The sequence below is a fragment of the Apteryx rowi genome, unplaced genomic scaffold, assembly GCF_003343035.1.
Source record: "Apteryx rowi isolate R43461 unplaced genomic scaffold, aptRow1 scaffold_688, whole genome shotgun sequence".
In the NCBI taxonomy this organism is placed as follows: domain Eukaryota; kingdom Metazoa; phylum Chordata; class Aves; order Apterygiformes; family Apterygidae; genus Apteryx; species Apteryx rowi.
In genome coordinates, this window is record NW_020450969.1 from 141,165 (window position 1) to 168,869 (window position 27,705).

Consider the following 27,705-nt stretch of genomic DNA (forward strand, 5'->3'; position numbering starts at 1 on the left):
GATGGTAGGTGGCAAACATGACCCAAATTTTAAAACAGGGCTGTAGAAAACTACAGGCAATTGCAGTCTTCTAGTTTCTACTAAATATGGACAAATATGGAATTCTACTGCCAGTCTGAAGATGGTTAAGGAGGGATTAAGTAGCATGCATACAGAAGTGATCAAGCTGATACAGTATGCCTGGAGCTTCAAGCAGCATTAGAAATCAAGCTTTCAGGACATAAAAGGAAGGTCCTCTTGTTCAATTAGCATCAAGTTGAGTGAAAGGAAGCAGAAGATAAAACATGTGGTCAATTCTCACACTGGTGAGATAAGAACCCCTAGGGATCTCTATTGGAACTTACATTACTAATTTGAAACAGGTCAGTACCCTTCTGTATGTAGCAAACTTCATCCTACTACTCTTCAAGATTTAGCAAAATGATGAGTTATATATTTTTGTATTTATTGAATTAAATATTCCCCATAAGAGAAACCTCTAGAAGGGAAGAAGAGCCAGATAAAAATAATTACAGGCAAATTCTGTAGCGTCTAAGTACTCTCTGAAGTCAGCAATGTTTTGTGGTCAGCCTGGCAAAAGCAGCTCAAGATCAATAGCATCTGCATCATTATTTCTTGTCTACCTCTCATYAATAAGACAGCACTATCATCACTGCTAGATGGCTGTTTTAAGTGGGCAATGATTAGGCCTGAAGTCAGACAGGAGGCCAAAATCATCAAGCGAGGTCGAATAATTGTACTGCAACACCTATTCTAAATATAGATATTCCTAAATAAGGGATATGTAATCACTTTTTTCATTTTTTGCTTTGACTAAAAGTTGGTAGAGAGCAATATATGAAACTGATAAAGTCCAATAGCTATCAACAGGAAGAATGTATTTTTGCTTCATCCTGATCAGGATAAATTCCCATTCCTTCAACCGAATATWGTGCCGGAGTAAGAAATTCTGTCACATTTCTGCTTCATGCCACGAAAAGAAGCAATACAAACTTCAAGTTGATCATTATCAAATTTATTTCGTCTTCCTCTAGTGAACACAATTGTTTTTATTCCCAGAAAAGAGAAAGTTATATTATGCAGGAAGAACAGCTGCTGAACCCAAAATATTTTCACTCAAAAAATATTTTGTCACCCCATTTAGAAAACAAAAAAACTTCAAAAGAATTTGGGAACTTGTCAACGTGATCTAAAAGTCACATACACCTTAGGCACCTCAGACCACAGTGGATTTACTTTTGGAGCTAATCAAACAAACAGCAATTATCATTGAAAGCTCCTTCCATTTCTGCCTATGTAACATAGCCACTGACTGTGGAACCAGCCTTCAGTAAAACAGTCCCCTTATTAGGCAACAAAAGTAATTTTAACAGTACCTATAAGAACAAACTATCAATAAAGCAGAGCAAGTTGGATTTTTTTTTTTAAAGTGTCCATATACAAGCATCAGTGTCACTATGAAGACTGCAGYGCTACAGAGAGATAATGTTCATGTCATCTCCATGACTTCCAAGAGAGGTCTTAGCTGCTGTCGGAGGACATAGTGTCGTCCTCCTCCAAAAGTTAATACAGAATTATCTCCTTATATGACTGCATATAGAAGTGTGTTACAAACAAGAGGAAAAAATATTTTTTCTAGGTTTGCAGAACAGGGGAACTTGTTGCAGACAATACTCTTCACTCCTTCTGGCATACCAGAAATTTAGCATCAGACTGGAAAATACTGCAGAGCAGTTCTAAACACTCTTCCTCCTTACCAGACATCTTTCTTTGCAGTGCAAATATGAAAAAGGTCATACCAAGTTGCAAAATAACTTTTCTTGAAATCAAGTTTTCTGATATTTGTAGCTATTTTACAACCGAAGTTTGGTATTTGACTGGAATTCTTTCTAGTTTGAATTTAAATAGCAATCATAAAAAAACACATTGATTTAAAGTGTATGACACTGTTCTAGGACTTTTATACAGTTCAAATTAATTCCAGTAAGGCACAAATTCTAGGAAGTTTAATATAAAGCAGTTCATAGCTCTATTTGTAAGTGAGCACCATGCACTGATCAGCAGGCAAAGTATTCCATTTGTTCATTTCTTAAATTAGTCACATTGGTGCCTTTATCTGAACGAACTATTATGCGAGCAAGATGTTTTAGAATTTTCTCAGTATGATAGAATATTCTCTAATCATGATTAGTTAGACTTACAAATGATTATGGGACATACAATATGGTGCAGCTTTGGATCATTAACCACGGAAATGTAATTCAGAAGTCCAAACAATTATTTCTGTCACTCCTTTTACTGAAACATCGCTTTCTTTAATTAGGATATTGACAAGTGAGCACAGCGAATATAAAATTTTTAAATAGTTAATCTGGTAAAGAGTATTACGAACTTTTTACAGAGAAAATTAATCCTCCATAGTTTACCTATGCACAGACTGTTCCAATTTCTTAGGGAGGCCCACTAATATAATGGACTTAAGGATGATGAAAGACACACTTTCTATGCAGGCAGCCAGACTCTGGGGACCTAAGCCCTTGCCACCCTGTCAGCAGCACCGGTGAAGGACAGGCTTATGCAACAAGGGGACGTCATACCGCTGCACGGGTGCTCTGTCATCAGAAGAGCTGCACTCAGCTCTTCCTATATTCAGCAGCTGGTTATTGCTTTGGTATCTTAGATGTAGGAAACAAATCAAGAAGAGAGCTTCCCTAATTTTGAGAAGGGCAGAAGACTTTCTAAGAGGTCCAGGAGGAAGCATGCAGAGTTACGTTCTCTAAGCTGCTATTACAACTACTAGTTTAGGAATGTGAAGTCCGGACCATCATTCTGCCTTGGACAGTAGATGTCTATGAAAGAGCATAAAAAGCAGTGGCAAACATGGATGGTATCTTTCCCAACCTGCAGGGACTCAGGGCCCTCCTTACTTAAACATTTCATCTTCATTTTCAGGAGCTCGTTTTCCTTCCATTAATGAGTCCATTCATTTTGAGAATTGCCATTAACATCCAGTGTCAATAATATCCCATGGCAAAGAGCTCCACTTAATTATGTATGGTGTGAAACACCTTCTTTTGTTTCAAATGTGCCATTTCCTCATTTCATTTGTACAACAGAGTTTTATTTAACATCAGTATGGCTATAAATCTAGTCCAAGATATAGCGGTAAAACTGCCTCACTAAAGGTGAAGGAATGGTTGAGAAGCAATGACAAGGTATTAGGAGAAGCTACATCCATTGATTAAAAGTGAGACTGCACATCAACAGACACAAGATATAAACCATCAACGTATAAATGAACTTAACAGCACTGATGACAAATTGTTCAGGCATTTCTTGGCAGTCAGTCACCACTTAATTTAAAGGTCTTAATGTCCTCTACCAGCTCACTGTTTGCCAGGAAGTATTTTCTATATCTGTCACAACCAGTTAATCAAAATTTAGCAATAGGTTATACTGAAAAGCCCCCTACAGTTTATGAGAAGTAGGTCTGCAGTGAAAGAGACAACTGGTGGARTACAACTATTTAATCATAGAAGCAAGAGCCTTTAATTCTAAAGCTACTCTTAGATATGCTTATTTCTTGGTTGGTGAATTACYGTAGGAATACAACTGATTTCCTTCAAAAGTCAGAGATGAAGCATTAGGTAAAACAATATATAGTAAAGATGAAACCAGCTACTAACCCTTTTTCAAAATTTTTCATTAATGTTAAATGTGAATTTGAAATGGGTCAAAAGTACAATTTTTTTTCCAAAATATTGTAAGCAAGTTAAAACACGAAAAACTATACATTTTAAAACATTTACATCTTTTCAATACCACTTGCACTGAGAACAGAATCATGAGAAATAAGCAGGTAAGTCTACTCAAGACATACAAACATTAGAGAAATATTGTCTCCTCAAAACTGCTTTTTCAAGTATATAACTTTGACATGGTAATGAATTTTAACAAAAAAACAACACAAAAGCTATACAATTTAAGATAACTTAAAGCGACAGGTTCAAAACAGAACTTTAGCTAATAATTATGAAATTTATATATAAAAGAAAACTATACAACTTTAGGTTTTTGTGGAGTTTGCACAAATAATTGCTTTGGATTTAAAGGAATCTGATGCTAAGTTCAACTTGTGATTTAAGAGTTTTAATCTGCGTTATTCCTACAAAAAAAAGCTATTATAATCCATTGACAGGAATGAGAATTTAAATTAGTAAAATTAAAGACCAAGTGCCGAGCCAAAAATTTGAAAAATCATAGTACATGTGACAGTGTAGCCCTCTCTAAATTCATTAGAAAAATAACTGCATTAATCAAAGCTCTTAGACAAAATTGCTTCTTCATCCTCTCCAGAAACCATGACAGGCATTGTGATAGGACCTTTGAAACTCATTATTGAGAAGGCAATAGAGATTAATTGGAGATTAATGCTCTAATGATATTCACATGCATAGGCTTACTAGTTATTCTCTTTCTTAACATGTCTTTTCCTTTCAGCTGACGTTTCAGTCATATCAGAAAGGCCAGTAGCTTTGCCAGAGGTGTAGTTTATTAGTAAAAGAACATTCTCCAGGATGATTCAAGAAGCAGGTACCCACTGCATCAAATCTACCACTGCCACAGCATTATTGCACATTCCAACACAAAGCCCAGTAAGAACACACTGGGTGTGATTTGAACTGAGATAAAAACAAAACAAAACACTAAACACTTACACAAAGTGATAGTACAGATAGAAGGAAGAAAATCTAGCAGACAGGTCTTCTCTGGACAAGTCAAATTTTCAAAGATTTAGACAAGTTTATTTCTGATAAATAGATTAACAATCTAAGAGCTAACTACCTATCTAGATGGTGATATTTCAAATAAAACATATGAAAATATCTTACCTCTTCTCCTGAAAGATAGTAAGCTGAAAGAAGTCCACCAACAAAACGGATGTTCACTTCAAAAACTGAAATTTCTGCATTCTGGTGAAATAAACAAATAGGGTTATAATCCCTATCTGATACTTTATTGTAAGAAATATTATCCTTACTGCATTTATAGATGCTAATTATATTTCCATAAAGTGATACTTTCAGCTAGAAAAAGATTAAGCTTTTTTTTTTTAATATATACACGCATTAAACTACAACAGTACTAAACAGCAAAACACAGAAGATAGAGGGAAAGCCATCATTATAAAACTTAAAGCATTTTAAAGAATTTCCTTCTCTTCCACTTAAGAAAACCCCCTGCTTTATTCTTCTCATCCTGTTTAACTTTTCATCCTCTCCACTTGGATATGAGGCATTCTATAAATCCACGCATCTGAGCGCTTCCCTACAGGCGATTCAGAGCCCAGGCACAAAATATGYGTAAGACTGGTACCCAGCAGTTGGGCTTCTAAGCTTTCAGCACATAAAGAAGGTGGCTGACTTTCATGTGTTCTGAGTTGCTCTTGCTTCTAGTTGCTTTTCCATTTGCTGACATACACTATAGATATATCCAACATAAATCAATGCATGGTGGGGCTGTAGGATGGTCTTCTAAAGGGCTTACAGGTTTTATCCTCTTTCAGCTATTTTTTGTACTTTTCTCCAGTTTAAATGTCAGTCTATATAGGAAGGAAGAGGCTGTTCCCAGTTTTCTGTGAATTTTACATTTTAACAAACTACCTTTTTAGGTACCTCTAGGTACCTCTAAGTAACCTCTACGTTACTGATTAAAGGTACTACTTCATGCCTGTCAGTTTTCAATCCACTCTGATAAGTAAAGATTTCTAGACATATTATAGAAGATTGCTCAGTGTTTCATCAGTTGTGAAGACTTCAGAAGCACTTAGTGGCTTTCTACAATGCTTGCTACTTTGCCTTAGATTTTTACTTTTCCTCCTCTTAAAATCTTTTGTGCAGATTCCCCTCCAAAAACTGGAAATATAATTTAATCCACAGAATAATTGCTCTGATTAATATGTAATTCATATGGTATGCAAATACATTCTTGTGTGTTTTTTTTTAATACGCAAATATACAACTCATATGGACAAAGTAGCCATCACACACCTTTGCCTACTGAAAGCTCACACTAAGCATCAAGAGCTAAGACTGCAAACTGAAAAACCATCCTGCTAGTGTGCAGCACTTTTCAGAACATGACAAGTTTCTTCCAAGAAGATAATTTTAAGTATACCAAGATTCTGCTGTTTTTCCTTACTAGGTCCTCTCCCAATATTGGTCTACTGTCTCTTTTTTTTTCTTTTTTTTTGGGACGACGACGACTTAATTCTGGTTCCAAAATTCATCCGATACTTCTAAGTGTTCAGTCACTGTCCCAGTAAGAAGTGGAATGAAACAACTAGAAATAGGTATTCAGTTCAGCTTTAACGAGTGTCATTTCTGTGTATTTCTRCTTTTTTTTTTTTCATTATTATACCATTGAATATGGTTAATTTGAGGAGACAAATAAAACATTTAAATCCCCTACAAATCTGAACTACTAGACAGTACAGCTGTTCACCTACCAAGCAGACTACCTTTGTAAGAACAGACGTCTACGTTAACTAAATTCAGTGCAGAAAACAGCTCATAGACAACTGATCTGACTTAAGAAAAGCTGATTTCATCTACTCAGGGAAGGATGTATGATAAAGGAATGAGAGGGGCAGCTTCCCTGGAACTTTAGCTAGTCAATATATACGCCTTTAAGAACTGTCTGTAAGTAGTGTTTTAGTTGAGAACTTTCTTTCGAAGACTCTTCCCATCAATCCTGAGCCTCGGTATATGCCAAGAACTTTCTTTTCTTGGATGTGGGAAAGTTGAAGCTGTTAAGAGTTAGATRTTAGACAAGGGAATGAGTTAAATAAGTATCCTAGACACTTGTGTTTCCTATAAGAATTGAATTAAATTACTTATCAATTTTGAATTGCTTGTCAAAGTAAATCCAGTGGTAGACAAGCTCTTCAACTAAATATTTTTGCTCCAGAACCTTACATTTTACCTGTCTGGATTTAATATTACTATTTAACTCACAAGGCATTGTTATCCTTCAAGGAATTCAAAGGCCCATTAAGAAAAGCTCAGAATATATGCACTGACATCTATTTTTGGAATTCAGGTAGAAGACAAAAAGAACACTTTGAAGTAATGTGACAATAAAGATTTTACTATCAAACCACCAAAATTAACTCTGTTGTAATTCTGCATGTTTGCTGAAGTGGCGATCTTTCAGGACACTTGAAGGTACTCATTGTTTTAATGTTATCAGATTTCCAGTACTTCACTTGCAGACATCTCTGAAGCTTTGTTTGAAATCCTCAGCTCTTACTAAAATCTTTATACGAGTCACTGAAGCACATGCAATGAATGAAACAGACATCTCATTAAGTGTAGATTTGAAAGCTGCATGTTTAATAGGATCAGTATTCCTAAACTCATTATACCAGGCTAGTATCATTCTGGGAAAGTGCACAGATTATGGCAACTTGTAAAACATTTAAAGAGGTTTTATAATTCCATGTCAAAGAAGCATTCATCTCTACAGGGAAAGTTTTTATTAGGAAGTAGTCTGTTAAGGAAAGTGGATGCGTCCTAAAAGTAGTACATTACTGCTACATCAACTTTACCTTTCTTTCAGAAATTTAATTTTTAATAGCTTTTTGTATTACACATTTAAGATGCCACATCCTGTCCATTATCTTCCTTTCATATTTTTAAATCATCATCCACATACAGTTTTGCACAAATAAGTCTCTACATTTTTATTCAGAAGTTAAATGCCAAATATGGAACATTATTTTTATTTTGCTGTCAGACCCAACTGCGCACAAATATCTTATGATCAGCTTAATAGTGCTAAATACATAGGAAAAAACTTTATCTTCGTCTCCCAAAGTTTTTACTTCCTCAACTGAAARGGCCAGAGGTGTTTTTGTTTTGTTTTGTTTTGTTTTAAATTTCAAGGTTAGCCTTTTCTTTCAAACCTTCATTTTATCATTACATAGCAGGTCTGAGAAACACTTCCAATACTTCCATTAGATCTAATGGAACTTCTCTAAGGAGATGTGGCTGGACACTCTTATTTTAAAGTAACCACAATGTTCCCATTGTAAGATCCCGGGTAAACTGGCTCTGCCCAAGTGGATGTTCACCCTGCTTTGAGCAGGGGTTTGACTAGATGATCTCCAAAAGTCCATTCCAATCATAACTATTCTGTGATTATAAATAATCTCTAATTTCACAGTATTTTCATTAGGAGTCCAGCTTAGATTTTATCAACATATGCTGTGCACAACAAAATCTGAGACGCCTTCTGTTAGTACCTGTCTGTGCTAATGTCTTATTGTTACTATGCAAAAACATCTTGCTGTAGCTGCCGATTTTGCAGGGCTTTCTTTCATTAAGTATTCTGAATATACATGGATGTTTRAGAAAGTGGTATGCATATTGGGAACAACATATTCTTGTTCTACTTTCASGGCTTTTAGGTTAATTGGAGTATGTGAATAATTTAGTCTTTCATCTTACAATCAGTTGATAATTTATCATCCACTATTTGATCTTCTGATAAGTAAATCATAAATGGGATAGTCCAAGTACTACTTGAAATCCAGAGAAATTGTGACTGCCACTCACTGTGTTTACAGAAATAGAAAATCAAAAACAATATATGTAGCATTATGTGATACAGGAGCAACACTATGACAACTTAATGGAATTCCATCTGGTTTCCATTATTAGCTTCTGAAGACAAAATTATTAATTGACAAAGATGTAACATCCTTTATATCACTGGCTAGAGACACAAAACCAAAGTGAACCTATTTACATATGGTGGAGACTGCTTTACTCAAGCGGGGACTTACTTTCTCAAACTCACGCTATGCAGATAAGCTGGTCTCCACATTCAAAGGATGAAACAGCTGAGCATACCACGTATTTTCTCTTGATAAGCAGAAATGATGAAATAATTTTTTTTAAGCAACAAAAGAACCATAGGTAAATACTCAGAAACACTGTAAGAAATTGCAGAACCTGACAGTTTTAGCTATCAGTTTGTTTCAATCCTCTTTTTTTTTTTTTTTTTTTTTTGAGACTGGAAAAGAAAGGAGGGGGGGCTGACTGTACCTGAGGAAGCTCCAACTCCAAAACGCAACAAATATTATCAAACAAAAAACAAGTGTCAAGCATAAAATTAGCTAGTCTGTGTTACTCTGCATTTCTATTTTATTTGCAAGCCTGTGACAGGGCCAACTTGCCCTCAGCTACACCTCTCTTTCCTCACTTATGTAAGTGGAAGGACTAAGTCTACGATTGGTAAACTGGTGATGCTTCAGCTACCTGTGGTTAAATTTAATGCCTAAAGCACTGTTCAGACAAAGCTACTGTCAGCTRGGCTCTCTTGAGGCCCTTGTCCTGTTGGAGCTCTCCAGCTTCCTAAACATCAGTATGCTCACCCTTCTGGGTCATTTCCTTAGCACACCTCTTTCCTGAAACTTTTCCTCTCCACATATTCGTAAATGAAGGCCAAAACAATTTCCATCTATGTTTTTGCATGGGAGGTCACCCTCAGTCATAAATGCAACACTTGAAATAGGATACAATTTTATTTATCTAGTATCAGCTTCCACCTGGCACTCATCAGCATCGGTACTTGCTCTGCCATTCATAATTCAGTTGGAGAAAACACTGCATGCTCTCTATGCAACTGATGTATTTGGAGTAATTGAATCACCTCAATTTATATTTGACAAGGAATATACTCTGCTAGTCTTTATAAAGAAGTTCCAAATAAGACTCCAATCCCACCAAATAATTTCAGTCTTCTTTACTGGACAGATTCATTCCAGAACTTTTTTCTTTCGGTTCTCCTGTACTTGTCTTGTCAAGAGCATAATAAAATTTCAGTCACCTCATTTCCATTTCCACCTATTGTTTATATATACACAAGGAACGYAGCAATACCCTCCCCTGCATATCATACTGTACCAGCATAAACAGCCTATAGCCTGCAAGCATGGCTCATCCACCTTYCTAAGTAGTTAGTCATCGTAAAAAAAAAAGTGTAAGACAAATCCAGGGACCCTATATTAAATAATACTGAACTATGCTGGATAATGCCCATAATTCTAAACAAAAAAATGGTCATAAGAGCCTAAAATATCATCGCCCCATTTAAGCACAAAGGCTGGGAACAAACCGAAAAAATCTTGGCGTTACCAAGCAGTGTAGAATAGAGACATGAAGACTACTACAACAGCTTACTTTAAGCTACTTTAATTAAGTCACATTTTAATTACTTGTAATATTGGAAAAAATAAATTTAATTCCCATTCCATAAGTGAAATTAAGCAGCAGTTTGTTAAAATATTCAGTTCCCATTGATCAGGAAAGCACTTTTAGCAAGCTTTGCTGCAAGTATCAAAGCCCGGTTATTGCACCTCCTGTTATTTAAACTTATTGAAATCCCCACATGGCAAACTGTAAAACCTTAAAAGGAAAACAAGCACAAAAATAGTGTTACAGACGGCATGAACCAGCTCTAGCAGAAAAAGAACTGCATTTAATAATAAATTTACTCAAAATCTCCTTTTAACCCATCAGAATCATTTGCTATTCATACTTATAATCTATACAAGATTAAGTCACTTTGAAGTTTATCATTTAGAGTGTACTAGCAAGTCCACTTTGGCAAACTAGTAAACAAATAGTCCTACAGATTAAAGAACCATTTTCAAGTGCTGGCTCCTTAAGCTTCCTCACAGAGCTATTATACATTTACTTGAAGTCCATTTACTCGCACCTCCCACACACTTTATTTAGGAAAGCTACCTTATCACAAGTTTTAGAAAACTTTCTAATTTTTTTGTTTAAAGAGAAAAAACAACAAAAGATAAAGTGCCAAAATCTATCTGTTCCCAAGCCAGAACATTAAGTTATGGACTGTTAAAGATAATTATTACAACTGAATCACAGTACCTACAGTTTGAGAGCAGTAGGATTTAGAATTGCTCTAAGATGTTTCTAGCTTGAAATAAACAGTTTGGTGGATTCTAGAAGTCTGCCCCTGTTACTGACTGCCACACCACAGACAGATTTGGACTACAGCATGATTAGTAATTAATGCTGGAAGCATTATCGATTAGATCTAAAGAACATTTAGAATTTTGGGCTCTTGGAAAAGGGATATATTAATCTATATAAGACAGCAGAGATAAACGTAATTTCATTATCAAATTTATATACTTTTTCCAGTTTTTCTTAGTCCCCCCAAAAGCAGACATAATAAACGCAAAACATCTATGTTGCATGAATCTGCATACAAAGCTACTTTAAAAGATACTTACATTTGCAAATCTAAGTACAAAGATAAAAATCAGAAGTGGTAAGTAAGCTTTCAAGCTTCATGGTGGCTTATAGAATCAGATGCAGCGACTCACCTCTGTAAACAACTTTGCTCAGGAGTACTGGCAGGACACAAGTCTTAACTTATGCTTGCTGCATTACTCATCCCTTCTCTGATTCTCTGATTCACTTAGTACCTATCTTTGACAACAAATAAGCAAAAGCTCTTCATACTTTCCCTACAGCATAACATCCACTCTTTCCTAAGCGGATTCATCCTGTGCAGTTAACAAGGAAAGGGGTCTATGATTAGATAATGCACAACAACTCAGTGCTTGCACAAAATGTCAATTAAAGTCAATTAAATTACATCCACACAGGTAGAGCTACTGCACAGGCTACTACCACTTTCCTCTGACTAGGCAATCATAACTTCCTGCCATCCTCCATTTTGGCCAAAAATAGAGAGTGATGAGGTAAACAAAGCAAAATCCACTAACAAACAGGAAAATTATTTCATTCAGGTGTCCTGGTTTCTAAATTCAGCTCTGAGAAATTTTTCTAGAAGATGAGATCATTTTCCTCTTTCCCCAACAAACTCATTGCTTTCTGCTCCGTACCTTGTCTCCACTCTGGTCCTGTCTGACCATGCCCGCATCAGAAGGCTAAGCAGACCAGGGGATGAATTCAAGCACTGTCCCACATTTGTTTCATTGCTAGCGTTTTCTGCTCTGATTTTGGGACACCTTACGAGACAGTGCAGGCCAGGGACTGTTGCTGGTATGCAGTATGGGCAAATCTGCCTTTCTAGGGGGGAAGGGGAAGGAATTCAGCAGGGCCAGAGAAGAGACTCTTGAGCAAATAATTTACTAGTGTTGACTCATCCTCTCTCTCTCCTTTGACTTCTCAAACTAATCCCACCTTCTGTGTCCCTAATCACAGAATCACAAAATGGTTGAGGTTGGAAGGAACCTCTATAGATCATCTAGTCAAACCTGATCAAGCAGGGTCACCTAGAGCACGGTGCACAGGACCCTGTCCAGATGGCTTTCGAATATCTCCAAGTCATAGCTGTCTTCTGCCTTTGCCTTCTGTCCCATCAGAGAGGAAGAACAAACCCAAACCTCCAGGTAGCTCTGAGCCTTCCCCACACTAGCGCTGCCCTTTCTGCCGCCTCACCAGAGCCTCCAGCTCCAGCCGCATGCTGGGGAGAGACTCTGGGCAGATCAGTTAGTCTCTCATCTTAAAGAAATTGGGCAGGGAGGTCTGTGTGTAGAAGGTAAAGACTGTCAATTCCAGTATCCGACAACTCCTGGCTGTTCAATGCTGTGCCAAATGGCTCAGCTACGCTACTACTATTTCTCTGACTTCTGACCCCTTTATCCATTTCTTTGAAAACCCTCTTCCAATCTGTCTTCCTAAGTATCAACTTATTTCCCCCACGTGCAGCAGAGTCTGATAGCTTTTTCCTGCCCAGCGTGGAGCAGCAGTTGGGCGGTGGTACAGCAAGTCTTTCGAAAAAGCACTGAACRCTCAGTGTGTGCACACTTCCTAACACAAATGATGAAAAAATTAGAAATAAAGACACACACAGCAGTGTGCGGTTGCAGCTAGGAAACACTCAAGTTCCCTAGTGATCCCATGAAAGACAGGCTCCCTTTTCTCAGTTGCGGTGCTGGTATTCAACCTGGCCCAGGGCAGCCTTGGGCAGGGTYGTGCATAAACACTGCAAAAACAGCACGCAGGCAGCAGCACGTGTGGCGAGGACAGACCAAATCCTCAGCTATATTAACTGCTTAAGATCAAAGATGGATCCGAACACATATGAAGCAATACCACACAAAACAAAAAGTGCACATTCATGATGAAAAGACTATTGATTTAGTCACTGCTAGATGTCCAGTCTCTTTCCATTGGGGCTAAATTTCTTAAAAGACCAAAAGAACCAGAGGATGCAAACTAATTCTTGGAGAACTACTCAGCCAGTTTGGCTAAAACATCAGCAAGGTATCAAGTGAGAGGAATTTCAGTAGTTATGAGGGAACAAGCACTGAGCATTACAACATGGCTGTCAGTTTTAAAAACAGGGCCACCAGCTCCAGTTATAATAAAAGTAGCCTAAGTGTGTTACACTTCAAAAGGGGAAACTTCGAAACATTTGCACTCACAAGTTTACCAAGAAAGGTGACATTTACTTGTCCAAAATTTTCCCCCTAAAACAAAACAGCTTGTCTTCTTCAGAAATGCAAACAACTAAAAGTAATACTCGACAACTAATTTATTAAATTTCAGTCCCTCAATTCAACACATGAAGAATTACTAACATGGCACCATTACTCGTCACATCATCTTTATTCTGTAATTCCTTTTGTTGGGATAAGCTAATGGCTACTTCACAAACTGAAATTTGGAAACCTTCATCATCAGGTAATGAGAATGATCTAGTGCTAGCCAAATAGCTCAATACATACACTGAATATCTGAAGTATTATAAGCTTCTGGAAAAGATTATTTATATTCTATTTAATACAGCTGGCTAAATTAAGTAAACAGAAAAGATTCTGCCACAGATTAGTCACAGCTATGTTTTGTAATGAACTTCTTAAAGAAACTCAAAATTTACATATTACAGTTCTAAGATTAGATGTGTATAGAAACTAATCCTAATTATTCAAATAAGGACCAARTATGCTTTCTAAAAAGCTGCCTGATTAAACTGCCACTGCCCAGCAAATGATCAGAAACATAAAAGAAACACATTTCATACAATTTGCAAGAAACAACACTTAAGGCTTTGTTGAGGTGTYAATTATTAAAGACTAAATTGCTTTCATAGGAAAAGGGTTTCTAAAATAGGAGCAAGTAATAGTGTATAAAATGTTAATGCAGAAAATGCTACATAATGCCTGATAAATGACTAGGTTTGGGCTTTAAACGCTTAAGCACAAAAGAAGAGAGGGCCCTGCTGTTCTTTGCATTGAGTAATTTCCTGCTTTAAACTATAAGATACAGATACAAAGCAGCATTTTAAACTAGAACTTATATCTAATGTGGAAAACTAAACAAGAGTTGAGTACAAGTTGAACAGCTTCAGACAAGTTAAATTCTGCCAATTTAACCAAACAAGCAGAAGTTGATTATTAAAGCTGGTGTTATGGTTGTTCATTTTAATTTCCTCATTTTATTTTGGGAAAGTTCATTTAGTTAGCATTGATGCCAGTGCAAAATTCAATTCTATATGACTACTACAGACAAAGTATTACGAAAATAAATTTTGTGAGGTGTTGAGCTCAAGGCAGCTATTTAAGACACTGACTGTTGTTTCAGATGCATGTCAATATTATCTGTGAAGCAGTTTTGCTAAATCTGTTTGATCATCTCATTGACTGATTAATACAATACAAAACTTCAGAAATTTAGAATGACTTTATAATTTTTATTCACTTTTTCTGAGATATACTTAAATGATACACAGTTTTTAAAAACAGTACACAAATTAACTTGATGAGCAGGAATTGTAGACAATACCATCTACATGGAGAAGTTTGCAGTACACAGTTGAGCAAGATTACGGGTAAAACCAAAGATTTTAGTGTTATTAATGTAAATCACTATGGGGCTTTATAATGCTCCTCCAACTACAGCTCAGCTTTTCCTTTAAGACAGTGTTTGCTATTTTCTATGACATTTTGTTCTTACATTTTTTAACATCTTAATGCTATGCTAATAAGACAGGAATTTAATATTACAAAAATTCCTTTGGAAAAAATCTTACACTGAAGATAAAACTAGCATGTCTTTCAGACATCTGAAATGACCCAGAAGTACAGTTCAAAGTCCCGTATTTAAGTTATTAATGTAAATATAAATGCACACTAAATTGTTGCTTATATAAACTATACAATATCCACTCTTAACTCCTTCTTCTTAAAATGATAACTAATTCTCAAGTATGTAGGAAAAGATATTTAATCCTGACTTTTTGCATAACATATTAGAAAATGTACATTTTTTTTTCCAGGAAGTGTTTCTACCATTACACACCATAACTACAAGAGCTTTAAAGTGCTCAGTGTACCATGCCTACAATGCTTTACTGCTTTACTTTAACTATACTGGTCAGTACTCCATTAGTTCTCTGTGCCCAGCAATTACAATACATACCCTTGCCAAAAAGGGGGAAAAGACCAAAACCAGGACTTCTAAAATTTAATTTTTAGCAATTTAATTTTTAGTCTGTTCAACACATTTTTAGAATAAAAGCCTTATAAATGAACTTTGCTCTCACACTGCTTATTTCCCAGATAATAGGATCAATTCTACATGCAGTAGTGATGACCCAGTGCTTCATATGGCTAAAGCAACTCAGTTTGTGCCATCTAGTTCAGCTTAACTCATAGGATTCAACTCCACTTTACTATAATACACAAAAGAGTTTAATTGACACTTCTGGTATGTAGCTTTCTCTAATTGCAAGTCTAGTTTGTGGAAGATTTCAGAAAGCAAAAATGCAACATGTTTGTACAACTTAAAAAAAAAAAAAAAAAGCTTACATCGAAGTGTCCCGATTCTTCCATCCAAAAGGCTTGAAATGTTTGTTGTTCACTTTACAGTAAGTAATACTCTATTTCTTCTTCCTTCCATTCAACTGAGTCTCACCTATCTATCTAAATCTCTCAGACTGACAAACTGCATATAAGTAGATAGGAAACATCTCTGTTTCCTACTTTTTCTATCAATAGTCTAAATTCTGTAGCCTTATATAGGGCTTGGAATATTAGAATCCAAACCTCAGTTGGTCCCTGGATACTAAACATAGTGTTAAGTGTTAATCAGCAATGCTACTTACCACATTGAAATCTAAGTTTTTTTCAACCCACTCCTTGGCTTCCTTGAATTCCTCTTTCATTTCCATGACATATAGTGTATCAAGGGCATCCACTATTGTTGCTCCTTGAATGTTACCTGAAATACAAAAAGACCAAGTGATTTACTTTCCAACAGAAGTCTTTTCAATTAAATCTAATCAATTTAAATTAATTTTAATTTCAAAATCCAATTTTAATTAATCCAGTAAAAAATTGGATGCATAAGCATTGAAGTGGTAAACAGTAATTCACAGTCTTAACTTTGATACCCATGCTGCAACACAACACCATAATATTGAAATATTTTTTCCACTGATGAAGTTCTGAAGAGTGGCTCTGATGCACTGCATTTTCAGTGTTGCTTTTGCATTTGTAAACACTGATTAAAACAGGTTACTGTAAAATACAATTCAAAGAAGACAATAAATCTCTTTGGGAAATGATGACTGATTCTTTGGTTTAGATTTAAAAATCATTTACTTTTTTGTTTTTACACTCTGCTCAATAGTATACATAAAGCTTTAAGAAGCTGATAAGTAGTGACTACACTGCGGTTAAGCAACCCCTTTAAGAAGTACCCTCTCCAGAAAATAATTTCTCYGATACTGTGCATCACCATACAACCTGCACAAGATAGCATTAGGGGGAGGAAAAGCTGACTTGCACACATCAGAATTCTTTGGCTTCGGAGAGACTGCCTGACACTGGTTTTCAGAGCTAGCTCTTGCTGTCTGTACAGATGGCATCCTTCTAACTCTAATATGCAGACTGATAAAAGTCAGTTTACCAGCCCTCAGTGAAAGCTGCAAGATGAAATATCACCAAGATGGTAGCTCTRGCATGGACTAAGTGTTCATGATTCTGTACTGAAAGGGTAATACAGAGGGTAGGGGAGAAAGTGAAGCCACCCAAATTACTGTCCCATGCTTCCTTCAAATTTACAATGATCTTTTCAAAAGATCCAAAAATTGGTTAAAAAAAGTTTAAATTCCTAGTTGATGAACAGTGTCAAAAATTCAATTTCAACTACTTTACTTAATTTTATATTTCAATACTTGCATTTTTTTCCTCTACTTATCTTAATTATGATGTTAACATTCCTTAGAAAGGGTCCTAGATATGGAAGTGAACATTCAGAACTGCAGAATAATTTGGGTTGGAAGGGACGCAGGAAGTCACCTCGTCCAACCCCTCYGTCCCTGCGGGACTAACTTAACAATGCAGGTCAGTAACTGACTGCTTGTTCAGGAACACATTTCACTGGCTGAATAATATGTCAGTGGTTAGTTCCAACTTTACAGAATTTGATTATCGTCCTATCTATGAAATGCTTTACCAAAAAGGTAAGCTTTGTTTTGTAGACTTTTATCCAGTATCAGAATTTAACTGTTTATATTTGACTAGGAAAGCAACTATTTAAGTGAACCCTTTTGTGGTTTACTAGCATCAAGGTTTTCTGCTTCTTCATGAAATGGATGAGAGACTAGAATCCTCCATAYAGCAGGATAAACATCACTTTCTCAATTTAAGCTTCCAGGTGGAAAWTTTTTTTCCATGTATTACATCTTAAACTAATAATACTTTAAATTATTGTAACAGTTATGTTGCACATTTAACAAAGAGGGTGCTTTCTCTGTTTTACTAACTGCTAATTCCTTATGCCACCCCTTTTAGAACATCCCTTTTCTTCTCTAAAGAAGTAATCTGTGTGCTTTCTCCCAGATATTCTACTAACAAAACTGCGGAGTGCTTTGGTAAAGAGGACATGTTATCTTCCCACACCTYACCTGGAGCTTGGCTGCTCTCCTCTCAAAAGGCAAAGCTTTGCTTTAAACTTGGCAAAGTGACTTGTATTTTTCCTGAGCTCGCAAGAAAGTGAGATGGACAACTGTGGAAAATTGCTCGAGGACATGTGCTCAAGAACATTAATGCAAAGAATCTAGAGATGTTTAATAACTCTGTACAATAAAAGCAGCTCGTAGGCAAATTTTACAACTGAGTTCCACTTACAGAAAAGTCACCTATACCCTGCTTTGCTTCAGCGGATTTTGATAGGCTTGCAAGTGCAATGACATTCTTTGTGCTAATCCTCTTGTAATACAGCTAATGCCACCTCTAAAGTGTTAAACTTTGAATTTTAGGGATTATTACTTAACTCACTACTAAGTCAGAAGAAAAAGATGAGAATTCCACCCTGTTGGGAAATTGCCCTTGGAATCATCCACTTCCTGTGTGTTTTTTCTGCATCCGGCCTGCACAGAACCAGAATATGGTCTACTTTGAGCATAAACCTCTCTCTGCAGAGCAGAGAGAAGAAAATAGGAGAATCTGAAGTAGATCTTACTTTATTTGAAACAACATTTGTCGTTAYTCTGAAGGCTTCAGCAGACAGTATAAAGCAATTTATGTAAATATTAAATAGAGAAGTCAAGTTCTTTTCMAACAGTTACACTTCAAAATATTTGATAAAAGGACACAGAATTTATTTTTAAAGTGTCAGTTTAGAGGCCAGAGTTATGACTTGTGAACAACTGCAGTTAATGCTGAGTTAGCCAACAAGATAATCCAAATTCTTTGGAAGAATTTGAAGAGTGTTAAGAAAATTGTGCAGCTGAGCAGTTCATTTATAACCAGTCAGTCAAACAAATGAGGAAGAGAAGAAAATTTCTTATTATGGTGCAAGATCAACATTTCATAAGCCTGTATACACTAYGCTTCCTAAAGTGCACCAGATAAATTATTCAGTACAGCATCATGCAAGTTTCTATACAACAGACCCAGTGACTCAGCAGTCAAGGACTGCATCAGGCAAAGATTATTACTAAGCAATTACATTAGAAGCTTATTTTCATAATGATACAGAATATTTGGACAGGAGGATTATTTCATTATAAGGAGAACTCGCCTTAGAAAACAACTATAAATTTGATTAACAGTGAGCTTCAAGCTACAGAAAAATCCCAGAAAAGTTACAATCCCTTTAGTAGAGTTTCACAATTATCTTAGGCAGGAGGAGATCACAACTAATACTCTGACCAAATTCATATACCTGAAATAATAAGTTTATTTATCAGATAATATGAAAATTAGTACACTTAAGATGGAGAAAACAGACCACAGTTCAAAAAACAAACCTGAAATGAATATCTTAGATAAAAGGGATAATGAAATGCACAAGCTCACAAAACCAAGTGAAACATATTGCTAATCTCTTCCAAAACCTCCAAACCAAGTACTTATATAAGTTCTGTATTAGTTGCTTTGTTAAACATGCTTATGTTTCTCTCTCTCCTCTTTACTACCAGCATCATTTGTTGCTGTGAGTGCTTAACAGAGCATGTGTGACACACCTTACAAGCTAGGTAACTGCAGAGAAAGCAAGAGAGATCACTCAACATGAAACTTGAAAGGGGACTATCTAGCAGAGTTTGAACAACAGCCTTTCAAATTTAACACTGACAATTTTTTAGTAATGATCTGGAAGAAAATAAAAGGAAACCACTGTTTCTAAGACTTGTGGATGATGAATAAGGATGACTAATTACCCAACATTTCTGAAGAGCCTGGTCTAAAACACAGAGCAGTCTGGATCGTGCCTGGGTGATACACGGTGGGTCCACTTAAACAATATGCTTTTTAATACCTCCTAACGCAAAGGAACACACACACACACAAACAAGAAAAGGAGGCCTGTGTTAGAAAATGGGGTAGCCCCATTGGGGCAGGAGGGGAGAGCGGAATAAAAAAATAAAGTGATCAGAGGGTGACTGGCTCTGTATGAGTTTCCAGGGTGACACCGCAGGGGGAACCGCTACAGCTGTCCCCAGATGACAGGCAGCTTTGCACTGCTCTGTGACTGAGCTGATGTGGCCATATGGTTGAAGAACCACTGCTGGCTCCCGGCCAAGCAGTTTGGAGGCGGGCCAAAAGGAGCTTTTTTGTCTAGCCCGGCCTTTTAGACATGGTTTATATCTTTGCCAAGAGTCTGAAATAGAATACAGTCTGTTAGCATGCCAGAATCAATGCATGTTAGTACATTTAATAGTTTGTTTATAGCTTTCCATTCCCTTTGGTACCAAGTTTGGTTCTCCAGAACATCCACATTCCTCRCCATTAAATGTATTTGGATTTCAGAAATAATTAAAATATATACACATATATGAACACACACACACATCATAGAGAACATAACATAAAGAAAAGTTTGAGCTCTGTTGTAATGCACTGTTTATAATCGAATGAAAGCCAGGCAAAAATATTGCTCTCCCCTTTCCTTGAATTTAACTGCTTTTCTTTTTCTGACTCACTGTCATACTCTGAATGGAAGAAAACTGTGGCAAAGTGTAGAACACAACTGGAAGATAAGGAAAGATGAACTATGAAGTGGTCTCAGGTCATGCTAGAAGTTAGCTCCCTTGCCCATAATAGTTCACCATCGAAAAAGCATTATAAACTAGGATTTCTTGGCTAGACTAAAATTCCTTGTCCCTGCATGACTGTAAAAGATGAGTAGAATTTTTTTTTCCCCCCAGAAAAGTGGTTACATTTTTGGGTTCCTGAGATGAAAAAATACAAAAATTAGTACACAGCATATTTATATTTGTAATTTTTTGAATGTGATGGAAGTTTGGTGCATACAAATAATGGATGTTCCTTCAGAAAAAGTGCAAGTGCTCAAAAAAGTTTCCTCAATTGTTGTCACAAGAATTTTGACTACTTTGAACTATAGTGGAAAAGAAAAAAAGTTTTATACACAGCTGTCTATATTCAGATTTCATTCAACCTCCCTCCGCCCCCCATGATCTTCTAGACTCTTCGTTGTTTTGGTACTCAGTGAGGCAAACTTGTCTTGTCATTTCTAGCTATTTTATGTTGAAGAAGCTCAGTTCAAGCAGATGGATTCTATGAAACATTCCTACAATTTCTAATTTGAGACTCACCAATATTCCAAAAATATAGAAACATAATCCGGCACAATTTTTTATTTTATCTAGCCATTAAGAATAATTCAGGTTTTCTTAATATAGGGAACAAGATCAGAAACTTCATAACTTCAAATATCAAGAAAATCAATAGAAAGTATCCAAATTTTTTCAACTATACGTGCATACGTGTTGTACAATGATAACTCTAAACTATATATTCAATATACCAAAGAATACAAATAGGTTTAAAAAATATTAACGTTTTGATTAGAGCTTAGGTTTCTTAGAGAGTTGTTTCAAAAGCTGACTCAGATTTTAAAACAGTGCTTTCCTTTAAATAAAGTTCACTGAAAAGGTTGCTGTCCAATATCATTAGCAATTTAAAGTGCCAAGAGTGATTAATTATTAAAACATACTATGCCAAAACATGAAACTCTTACTCAAGTACTGGCAAAACCCCAGCAACACTAAGATTTTTGCACTTCAGTCACTGTAACCATCTGGTAAGAGTGAAAAAAGAATGCTTTTTTTTTTTTTTTTTTTAAACAGATCTCGCTTTTCATGTACTGCTACATGAAACAATGTAGTGATACTTCTCAAATGCTTTTTAATCTCTAGCATTTTGTAGTTTGGGGCATTTTAGAGCCAGTTCTGGTGTCTTTGTATTTTTATAGCCCTCGATGAATTTTTTTCTCCATTAGCTTGTCTGTTTGCTTTCTGTGTAAGCCTTTGGCACCCACTATACTTCTGACACCCGCACAGCTCAACTCCGCATATTGTTATGAACCATCTCCTTTTGCTTGTTTTGAACATGCCACCCACTGATTTGATCTTTCAGCTCCATACAAAGGATATGGTTCCCCACAAGGAACAATAACTCCTTATTCACCCCATCTATGACACTTTTTATAGACCTTCATACAGTACACTGAAAAGTTTTCAGTCTTTACTACTTATTTTGCATTGAAGGCCCATTGTTTTGCATGCAAACTTAGAATCATCTCTGGTGCCTCTATGTGCCAGTTTAAATTTATGTATATTGGATTCCATTTGCTATTTTACAGTGCAGTCATCATCTATCACAGAATCCTTTTGGGTTCATGGAGTTGTTTGCAGTTTGCCATTGTCTTTGCCACTACCTTGAATAACTTCACGTCATTGCCAAACTCTGCCACATTATTCACCTACTTTTCCAGGTCTGCAATAAGTAATTTGACAGCAYGGCCTCAGCACATGCAAGAGTCCAGTAATAACCCTGATAAATACCTTTTGGAAATCTAAGGATATGATATAAACTAAACTTTCTTGTCTTAATACTGACCAACGTGGGGCASGGAGGGGGGAAGGCATTTGTGAAGCTTTGACCTCCATTCACAAATCCCATGTTGAATCATTCATCCATGTCCGCTAACTCTGTTCTTCAGACGACTTTCTACTCATTTATCTGGGAAAGATGTCAGACTTACTTCCAAAATTAACAATACATACTGAAATCTATAATTTCAGGGAATGCAGAAGCAGCAGAGAAGAGAAAAAAGGATTTGGGAGGAAGGGGTGGAGCTTAGRATATTTTAAATTTAAATTCACGTAACATTTAAATATGTGTAAAATTACTTTTCTAGAGCTACATTAATAAACTTACAGTTTAAAAACTCACTAGAAGAGAGTTTTAAATAGGAATTTTGGCAAGCTTCAGAAGTCTTCATATACCTCAAYACTCTGAAGAAGAAACTACAAAATCAGTTCAGATTGGAAGGAATAGGATCTATAGTACTTTGGCTTTGCAGATTTTGATTGTGCTTTAAATGCCTCCCCATTCCTATCCAGAAAAGGTCCTTTTTCACTAACAGTGAGACTAGTTACACTATGCCCACAAATTACAGTATTATTTCCTGCAATGCTACACAGGAAATACAGTTACAGATAATTGAAAAAAAACCCTTTACTAACACTCACTTAAGTGCAGAAGGCATTTCTAGAAAAAGTTCTCTACTAGTGCAGCAATGCTCAGTAGTTTTGTGATTAGCACAGAAGGCTTCGGGGAGGAAGAGATCCTGGCTTCTAGGAGTATTTGGAGGGGAGAAGGAAGTTTGTTTGCTTTTTAATAATGCTTTTGCCACTCYAACTTTCTTCCACACTAGGAAGGTAAATGGATATAGCTGTACTTTAGCAAACATTATTAGCAACCATCTGAAACTTAAAAGGCTAACATATAAAAGGTTAACAACACTTACATAGGGCCTAAATTCTATGAGGCAGGGAGCAATTAGTACACATAACAAAAGATATACCAGTATAAAAGACATGTCTTGAAAGGGGTAATAATCTTATTTTGCAGATGCAAAAGCATGGTACAAACAGGTGTTTARCTATTCCAATTTTCTTGATTAGCCTAGAAACAGTTGTACATGTTTAACTTCATGGAATTAAACTATTATGAATGCTACAGAGACGACTAACGTCCTTTTCAGTTCTGCCTTCTCAAGAAGGTATTATCGTAACTGAATTTTTTGTAGTTAGTGAAAACTGTTAAAAAAACCAACACAGTAATGTTAGTTACTTGCCAAGATAACATGGTAAAAGCTAGAGTGGCAAATAAAAGGAAATCAAAACATTACATGTATATGCTGAAAAGACTGCAATGGTCAGAGGCAAGCATGAGGCTTTGGCTTCATCTTGAAACAAAAATATTTCAGTTTATCATAAGTTTAACCTTTTTCCTAATAGTTATTTTGAGCATGTGCATGTGAGAAGAAGCTCATAATAAGAATATGCCTACGGTCTACCAGCTTAAGATCCCCTCACGCTTATCAAGCACACCCTCCACTGTCTACACAGGCTGCTCACAGCATATCAACAAGTTCAAGTCAAGTCCTTGTCTTAAGTCCTTGTCTTCAAAAATCTCTTTCATGGCCTGGGATTAGGACAATAAAATGTCATTTCAAAGTCCATCAAAAAATCCTCAGCCACAAAAAAGCTCTACAAAAGCTCTGAATTTGGACAAGAGCTGCAGCCGGATGCTTTCCCTCCCTCCAGGTCAGAACCATCTGGGCTTCTGCCCAGTTTTCTCCTGCCATCATCCCATCTTTTTCTGGCACTATTCCTCTCCCCTCAGCCTGACAATAACATCACATCACATTAAAAGCTTTGTCAAGTTCACGATGGTATTACCTAAGTCACATCTATGTTTAATTACACTTGTTAAAGGCTCATCCTTTTTTCTTGTGTTTCAGAGACTTCAAGATACACTAGATATGGCAATCTATCCACAAAACGCCATATTATTCCAGCTAGGACTGAAGCACTTACACATCTAAAATTAAGCTTAAAAGAAGTTTCATTTATCAGCAGCAGGGGAACTGCTCTCCCCTTCCATGTCAGGAGAGCCATGCTGTCTGTAACCTACACAACATACAGCACCAGTGAAGCACAGCTTTAGAACCTGTTATTCCCCACAGTAAGATATTTAAAGTCTGTATCCCTTAACTGACACTCCCAGTATATTCAAAGTACCTTAATGGCACCAGTTAATTCATAGGAGGGGAAGTATTCAAAATTAAACAGCTGGCTAATGAAGTATGCTCCATCTTACTGCTATTGAGACAACCAGAAACTTGTATTTTTGAAAAAAAAGAGATCTAGAAGCAGGAAGAAAAGACAATCATGGCAAACTGGAGATAGTTATGACAGGTGACAGGGCGCTGAAGGTCTTACTTGACTTCTGAAGGTTAACTGGAAATTCACTGGACTCAGAGTTGGAGGTGAGCTATTCTCAACTAATTTAATTCTGAACTACCTTAAAAGCAGTCAATCAATCAGTTGCAACCTAATCCTTAAAACAGAAGAAAAAAAAGTCAAAGAGGAAAGGAAACTTTTTTTCCTCCTTTCATTTAAAAAAAAGGATCAAATATTTGACAAAAAAGGCAAAACCAATTCAACTGCTTATTGCTTTATGAAAGAGTAAGAGAGGAGGCATTTGATGAATTCAAACATGAAGGTACAGATCAGATCTAGTGATCTGAAGACAATATTACAGAAACAAGGATTTGTTTCATTAAAAAGATTATTGATTCAGGAAAGGCAGAGTTGCTGGCAGATATGCTGCTCTTTGATATTCTGCAAAGCAATGCAACAGAAAGAACCAATATTTATTTTGATTTGCCATCAAGATCAATGAGAGTGAAGATGTTTCTGAAGAAATCTTCTCAGCAATAAGATCTTATACTACATGACTGTGATGAGGAAGTGATCTGCAGTTTGACTGCTTCTATTTTTCCTTTAAATGAAGTTTTATTTTCAAATTCAATATTTTTCCTGTTTCACATTGAAGAATGCCTGCAGTGATCTATTCTCATGCAATATCCACAGCACTCATGCTAAAGAATTTCACAGGTCAATACATCTATCACTTTTTCTGCAAATCCACTCAATATCATGAAGAATTCAAAACTCTTAAATTTTTATATCACTTCTGATGTCAATGAGAACTAGATTAAGCATTTTAATTTTCAAGACATCATGTACCATTTTGTTGTCCTTCAAGAAAACAAACCGAACTGGATTGCATGAAACAGGTTTTCAAATCTAATATTGTCTCACAAGTACCACTCATCTGAATGAGGATATTTTAAAAAATTTGGTTCTCCACAAGAAATCAAAGTTTCACCCAACATTAACTCTGAAGTTCACCCAAACTTCTTTGGTTTCTCATATTTAAAGTCCAATAACTAACTGTACAATATTTATCTAATAACTTTTTGGATGTCACCTTAGATGGACAAAGTAATGCAGCAACATCAAATATGACCCATATACTTTCACAACTGTTTTTGTAATCACAACTGCAGTCTTAGCAACTTACAAATATAGTTGAGGATTGGGTAAATGCTCTATTAAGGCTGTTTTAGAAACTGTTTCTACTTCAAACTATCTTTTCCAAATATTTAACTAAATAAGTTTCTGTTAAAATCAAAATAAATATATTGATTTTGTCAAGGCTATGGAAATTAGTTCATTTTTCAGCTTTCTATTTGGAAAACAGAAATTGTTTGAATACAAAGATTGCTGTCAAACAGTTTAATTGTTCATTTTTCTGCAAAACTGAAGATGATGACAGTTCATCGGACTGCTTTCTCATGCTTCCTCTGAATGCTGCTGCTGTTCAGCTGCTGTTTAGCTGCTGTTTATCCTGAGCTCTGTCCCACTTGTATGTTAAAAAAAGTCTTGCCTCATTACACGGGATTTCTGCAGTGTCCCTCTCATATTGGAAGTTTTCCACCTCACATTTGTTCTAAAGTTGTGACTTTAGAATAACTGGGGTGTTATTCAAGCATCTCCGCTGTAACATCTAGAGGTGCAAATAATGGTTATTTTCATGAAAGAGAAAGCCTGTTAAAGAGAGCCTGACTGAAATACATCAACAAGTTCTTTTAAGGAGTGGGAAAAAAACCTGAGAGCTGTAGAGAGCTTCAGCTGCCTTCGTGACTGTAGAGAATATCTAATAACTTTTGTCCCTTATACAGGTTTTATTTTTCTTCCCTTCTTGCTTGCTTCCTGCTTATTGAGTGTGATGCCAATGAGCTCCACATCAATAGGAAAAGTTTTAAGGCAGGGCAGTATTTAATGCAACAAAACTAACTCTATATGATGCAGCAATGAGATGCTTCATTTATCCTCATTCAGAAGGGAATCTTTAAGAGTCATTGAAAGCATCACCCTCATTTMCTGATATTTTCTACATGCAGCATAAGCAAGAGGTGCCACACCACAACATAAAAGCTAGGAAGAACATGTGTTTATCACCTTTAATCTTTTCAGCTGATTTACTGTTTTATGTTAACGTCACTAAGCACAAAAATACACTCTACTCACCAAATAAATTGCTTGAATGTCCTTGCTTAGATATGGGTTTCAGTTCATTTAATCCCCAAGCGTAACGCTTATAATTATCCCAGGCATGTTTCATCATCTGTAGGGAAACGAAAGCAGGATTTTAATGTCGATTTAGTGAGAAGCCACAGCAAATATTAACTTGAGAATATACTCAATATTAAACATATTTAATTCAATGCTTAAATACATGTGTTGAATGCATTAAAACTAAGAAATATTTAGAAAACTAACAGTAACACTGTTTTCCATATGGTTATGGTAAGAATTCTGTGTACGTCAAGTCCACCTCTACTGTTATTTGCATGCTTATAAGGAAGTCATAATAAAAAATAATTACTTTTCAGGAAAGAAATTTATCATGTTATATATTAATTCATGTAAGGTTTTTTTTCCCTAAAACCTTTCAAAGAAATAATTATGTCTGTCAGTTTCAGTAAGAAGTCAAAAGTTTATTCTCCTAGAGCAAGAAGATTTTTATTTTTTTTTTAAGGTCAGAAGTAGGAACAGCTCACAGTAACCTTTAGTGCCTGGCAGAGTTGTGCATAAAACTAGCTTATTCAAGCTCAGTACAGCTAATAACAGAAGAAGGAAGCTAGAATGGGTAGACAAAACATCTGGGAGAAAACATGAAGACTACAGCCTACTTTTTCTTTTTCTTTTTTTTTTTTTTTGACGTTATTATGATACCGTCTT

General features: G+C 36.0%; 1 protein-coding gene across 1 annotated transcript in view; it reads right to left on the reverse strand.

The window, feature by feature from the left end:
- Positions 1-27,088, reverse strand: part of MAN1A1 (mannosidase alpha class 1A member 1) — a 111,672-nt gene extending 84,584 nt beyond the window's left edge. Inside the window, exons 1-3 of the mRNA XM_026086224.1 lie at positions 26,992-27,088; positions 16,177-16,292; positions 4,893-4,973 (exon numbers count right to left, since the gene is read on the reverse strand). Of these exons, the coding sequence (XP_025942009.1) occupies positions 4,893-4,973; positions 16,177-16,292; positions 26,992-27,088 (294 nt within the window). The remainder of the gene's footprint in view (positions 1-4,892; positions 4,974-16,176; positions 16,293-26,991) is intronic.
- Between the last annotated feature and the right edge of the window lie 617 nt (positions 27,089-27,705).